Below are 5,582 nucleotides of genomic sequence, written 5' to 3' on the forward strand. Positions count from 1 at the left end.
ATTTTCTTTAATATATTATTATTTTTTATTATTTTTTATGTTTTTTTTTATTAAATTATGTAAGTTTAGTATATTCTTAATATTATTTTACTGTTTTTAGTATACTAATGGATATTATTTTAATAAAGTCTTCTTATTTTTTTATTGCTAATGAATATATAATATATTCATTAGCTCATGTATTTCTTGATAATTTATATTTTCTTTATTTATTTTGATACAACGTCTTTCCTTTTTTGTTTTCTTTCTATGAAATTTATTTCTACAGAAACAAATATGTTATTGAAATTAATAGTAAAATAATAAAAGTCTCATAGTAATTATAACGATAATTAATAATGTTGTAACTAAGCTTCAACAAAAAAATACTGATGTAACATTATATACTTCTAGTATAGTCTTATTTCTTTTCTTTAAAACCAGTGTATTATTGATAATGAAAAAGTTTTAATGATGTTTAAATAGTATTTATTTCATAACATAAGTGATAATTAAATATAAAAAGAAAAATTGAACTCAGGCATTAATTAGTTCAGAAAAATTCTACCCATGTTATCCCTTCATAAAAGGACAAGTAAAAAGACTTTATAAAAAACTATTTTGAATAACATTACAAAAAAATAGAAAAAAATTTAGAGAAAAAGTTAAAAAATAAAAAAGATATAAAAAAAAAAGAAAAAGAATAGGTAAAAAGAAGGAAGAAAACAGGAAATTAGGGGGAAAAGAATTTATGAGATCAAAGTCAACAAGAAATTCATAGGTAGATAAAGGACAAAAAAGAACTGAAAATTATATTATTTGAATGCAAGTATTGTTAGCGTTACTCGCAATCACATGTGCTCTTGCTGACCAAAGTGCTTTTTATGTAAAGAATTACTATGAGGTCCAAGAAAAAATTTCAAGTTTAGATGTAGAATTAAGAAGAATTGAAGATATTGAAAGACATATCCATGATAAAATTGATCATGCTGTTCTCGACTTAGAAGCTGCTGCTCCATCTGACAAACCAGAAATTAGTCGATACATTGACACACTTAAGTCAGAGTTAAATGGATCACTTAATAGAAAGAATGCATTAGTAAATGGTATTAATGCTTTGTTAAATACTGTCCCAGCTAACGTCAAAGAACATATTGTTAGTGATCTTCATTTAGAAAGAAGACTTAGTATTATTGATGATATTCTTGGTGAGGCTAAAACAGCTCCAACAGTTGTTGCTCCAAAAGCCACTAAATCATCAATTCAAGCACCACAAGTAATTACTAAATCAACTGCTAAAGTTGCTTCACCAGTAGCAAAAGAACCTGTAAAGACTGAAGAAAAGAAAACAGAAGTAAAAGCTGCTGTTAAAAAAGCAGAAAAGAAGGTAGAGAAAAAAGTAATGAAGGCAGAAAAGAAAGCAGAAAAAACCGTCAAAAAGGCAGAAAAAGAAGCTAAAAAAGTTGCTGAATCTGTTAAGAAAGAAGCTAAAAAATTATTAAAGAAAGCTAAAGAAGAAGCCAAGAAGATGACTTCTAAAGCCAAGAAAGCAGCTGAAGAAACTAAGAAAGTTGCTAAAGCTGATACTAAGAAGAACGAAAAGAAAGTAAAAGAAATCAAGAAAGCAATGAAAAATTTGAAGAAAGAAGTTAAACAAGAAACTAAAGAAGCTACTAAGAAAGCTGCTAAAGATGCCAAAGCTAAAGCCAAGGAAGTTTCTAAGAAGATTTCTAAACAATCAAAAGCTACCGTTGAAAAGAAGGTTTCTGCTGCTAAGAAACAATTAGAGAAGAGTGAAAAACAAACCAAAAAGGAATTAAAGGCTAAAGTTGCTGTTGCCCAAAAGAAAGCAGAAAAGGCTAAGAAAGAAGCCAAGAAGAGTGGAAAGAAAGCAGAAAAGAAAGCCGCTAAAGTAGCTAAGAAAGCAGAAAAGAAGGCAGCTGAAGCTAAGAAGACTGCTACTAAATCAGCAGCTAAAGCTACTGAAAAAGCTAAGAAATCTATTGAAAAGGCTAAGTCAGAATCAAAGAAGGCAGCTAAGAAGGTAGAAAAGAAATTGAGTGAATCAAAGAAATCATTGAAGAGTAAGATTAAGGTCGCATCTAAGACTGCTAAGAAAGCTGCTAAAGCAGAAAAGAAGGCTGAAAGCAAATTAAGCAAGATTAAGAAAGACGTTAAGAAAGGAACTAAGACTGCTGCTCAACTCAAGAAGGTACAATCTCAAGTTAAGAAAGCCAAGAAGAATGCTAAGAAAGCTCTTTCTAAAGAATCAAAATTAAAGAAATCATTAGCTAAGAAGATTAGTAAGACTTCTAAGAATGCTAAGGCTATTGCCAAGAAGTCAGCTAAGAAAGCTGCTAAAAAGGCTGAAAAGAAAGCAGAGAAGAAGGCTATTAGCAAAGCAAAGGCTTACACTAAGAAGAATACCAAGAAGATTGCTAAAGAAGATAAGAAGAAACTTAAGAAGGTTCAATCTAAGTTAGAAAAGAAAGTTAAGAAAGTCGAAAAGAAGGATAAGAAGGCTCTTGCTAAAGTAACTAAGAAAGATAAGAAAGCACTTGCTAAAATTACTAAGAAGGTTAAGAAGGTTCAAAAGAAGGATAAGAAAGCTATTGCCAAATTAGCTAAAAAGGACAAGAAGGCCCTTGCTAAAATTGCTAAGAAGGATAAGAAAGCTATTGCCAAATTAGCTAAAAAGGCTAAAGACGCAAAGAAAGTTGCTAAGACTGCTGCTAAAAAGGCTCAAAAGAAAGCAACTAAGGCTGCCAAGAAGGAAGCTTTAAAGGCTAAATTATCTGCTAAAAAAGCTGAAAAGAAACTTGCTAAAAAGGTTAAAGCAGTTAAGAAAAGTGAAGCTAAATTAATCAAAAAGAATAATAAGAAACTTGCTAAGAAAGCCGCCAAAGCTGCTAAGAAAGAAGCTTTAAAGGCTAAATTATCTGCTAAAAAAGCTGAAAAGAAACTTGCTAAAAAAATTAAGTCAGTTAAAAAGAATGATGCTAAATTAATCAAAAAGAGTAATAAGAAACTTACAAAACTTTCTAAGAAGGCTGTAAGTAAAGTAACCAAGAAGAGTACTAAAAACACTAAATTTGGAAAGAAAGCTGCAAGTAAAATTAATAAGAAGGCTAAACTTCAAAAGAAAAAAGTAAATTCATTACTTAAGAAGGCTTCAAAGAAAGCATCACCAAAGAAGATTAAGAATTTAAAGAAAGCTGAAAAGAAGTTTATTAAGAAAGAAAAGAAATTAGTCAAATTACAAAAACGATTCGCAAAAGCTTCAAAATCAGAAAGAAAAACTCTTAAAGCAAAAATTGTTCAAGTCAAAAAGGCTGCTAAAGCTGCTAAAAAGTCTGTTAGAAAAGCCACTAAGAGTGTCAAAAAGTCAATGAATCAAAATAGAAGAAGAAAATAAATTAATTTCATTTGATACTTTTTATTTTTTGTTATTTATTTTTAATATTCAAATTTTTATTAATGATTAATAAGAAAATAAATAATCATTAATTTTAATTATGATTATTGAAAATAACAAAAAATATAAAGATTTTATAACCTGCTACCTCAATTAAAATGAATAACGGTCTAAGAAGGATTGAATCATTCCTTCAATATCGGACTTATAAGTAATTAAACTAACTTTACCGTCTACCATTTTAGTATTGCATTGAATAAAACCAGAACGAGGAATCTTTTTGTTAATAACAATTTCTCTAAACCTTAATTCATCTTCATTTGGAGTGGACAATGGAATGAAAAATGAATGTGCATATTCTGTGTCAGCGGTGGCTCTACATACTTGAATTTTTAATAATAATTCCTTCAATGCTTCAATACCTTTTGGAATTAATTCTCTATGTAACACAATATTTTCTCCAACAACTTCAACTGCACCACTCTTTTCAACTGCCTTAAATAAAGCAAATCGAGCTTGGCAATGTGCTTGTCCCCAACTTTTAGTTTCTGGGTTATAGAATTTTAAGCCAGTTAATCCACTTCTCATCTCAGATAACCAGTTAATGTACTGAACATCTTCTGACAAGTTTAGTATCTCTTTAACAATTGGATTATATGTCAAGAATAATCCAACAGCTTCAGCCCTACATTCTTCCATTGCACTTCCAAGTGACTTAAAGACTGTGTCATATGTCATTTTATCTTGATAATATTTAACTTTTTCCCCAGTCAAAGGATTAGTAAGGTTTTCAGGGAAATTCTTCTTTCCATTGTCACATCGAAGATATTTACCACTTCCATGACCAAGAAGTTCATGCAAAGCAACTTGAGTTTCTAATGCACGAGGAGAACATGTTTTGTACAATGTTTGTTGTTCAAGACTTATGAAGGGAATATTATCTTGGCTAGAGCCACATGCCATAACATTAGATAATGACACATTCTTAAATTGTTCCATTCTAACGTCATCATAATTAGGTAAATTAATTCCAATTGGAAGTCCTGAAGTTCCAAATCCAACAATATCAATTGATGTAAAATCAGGTGATTCAAATACGTCTTTCTCAAAAACCTTACCCCAAGGAAGTGATGGTAATATTTCATTTGCTCTTTGAACCAATTCAGTTAGTTCTTTTGTTTTCTCTTTATCTACTACTGCAACAAACATCTCCCATTCTCCACGAACCCCAATAGGATCTTCATATGTTTCAATAAAACCAACATTAAATTCAACAGATGGTTTTTGGTCTCTTACCCACCATCTCTGTGCCTCTTTATGAAGGTTATAATTATTAGTAAATGTTTGGATATAATTTTTAAACATTTCCTTTTTATTTTTGTCTTTTTGAACTAGCTCTAATTTTTCACATTCTTTTAGTTCATTTACTAACATTTCTAACTCAGAATGACACCACCCATACTTTAATATTACATCTTCATATTCTTCTTCTCTTTCTTCTATTGAGGCAATTCCAATAACTAACTTATTATTAATTTTATCAATTCTTGTATTTTCTAATAACATTCCTTTCTTTTGTAATAATGCATTACAATGCTCAATATCTTCTTTAGTGATATTAGAAGAATAATAAGCAGTACATCCTTCAGGTGGAATTCCAAAATGAATAAGACGTGGAGTTACATCATATATAATATCAATTAACGACTCAAAATAATTATGTCCAGATGCATTAATTATAGTTGTAAATTCTTCTTTGCTACATTCAGGAATAAATTTTTTATCTCCAAATGACAAATAATTTCCTCCATTGGCAAAGAAGGTTGAGACATAGTCTTCATATTGTTCTTTTGCACTGTCTGATACTTCAACCTTTTTCAATAACTCTACGTGTGAAATATTTTTGTACATCTTTAAAAATGCAACAAAAATGTCATATGCCTCTACTGAGCATTGTTTAATTGAAATAGGGAATGAAGCCCAATTAGCCTTATTTAAGTGGTGGATATAAACTTGTTCTTCAGGTGTAAGTTGTTCCCAAGCATGGGTACAATCTAAAAATTTAAGGGGGGTTTTAACAGATAATGACATGAAATAATTTTTAAAGTTTTATTTATTGAAGTTTTTCCTTTTTTAAGAAATTTTATCAATTAGTCAATAAAAATTAGATAGTGAAGTGGTGTTAGAA

At 29.6% G+C, this 5,582-nt stretch overlaps 2 protein-coding genes across 2 annotated transcripts; one reads left to right on the top strand and one right to left on the bottom strand.

Annotated features, from left to right (window-relative positions):
* Nucleotides 1-802: 802 nt before the first annotated feature.
* Nucleotides 803-3,394, top strand: ENU1_089510 (hypothetical protein; the record flags this gene model as incomplete). Its single annotated transcript, XM_008858974.1, has 1 exon — nucleotides 803-3,394. One exon carries the CDS (start codon nucleotides 803-805, stop codon nucleotides 3,392-3,394), a length of 2,592 nt encoding a protein of 863 aa, XP_008857196.1.
* A 153-nt stretch (nucleotides 3,395-3,547) lies between these two features.
* On the bottom strand, nucleotides 3,548-5,485 carry ENU1_089520 (dipeptidyl-peptidase III, putative; the record flags this gene model as incomplete). The annotated part of the gene is made up of 1 exon (XM_008858975.1): nucleotides 3,548-5,485. One exon carries the CDS (start codon nucleotides 5,483-5,485, stop codon nucleotides 3,548-3,550), a length of 1,938 nt encoding a protein of 645 aa, XP_008857197.1.
* Between the last annotated feature and the right edge of the window lie 97 nt (nucleotides 5,486-5,582).

The sequence above is a fragment of the Entamoeba nuttalli genome, assembly GCF_000257125.1.
Source record: "Entamoeba nuttalli P19 unplaced genomic scaffold asmbl_4008, whole genome shotgun sequence".
NCBI classification, from domain to species: domain Eukaryota; phylum Evosea; order Mastigamoebida; family Endamoebidae; genus Entamoeba; species Entamoeba nuttalli.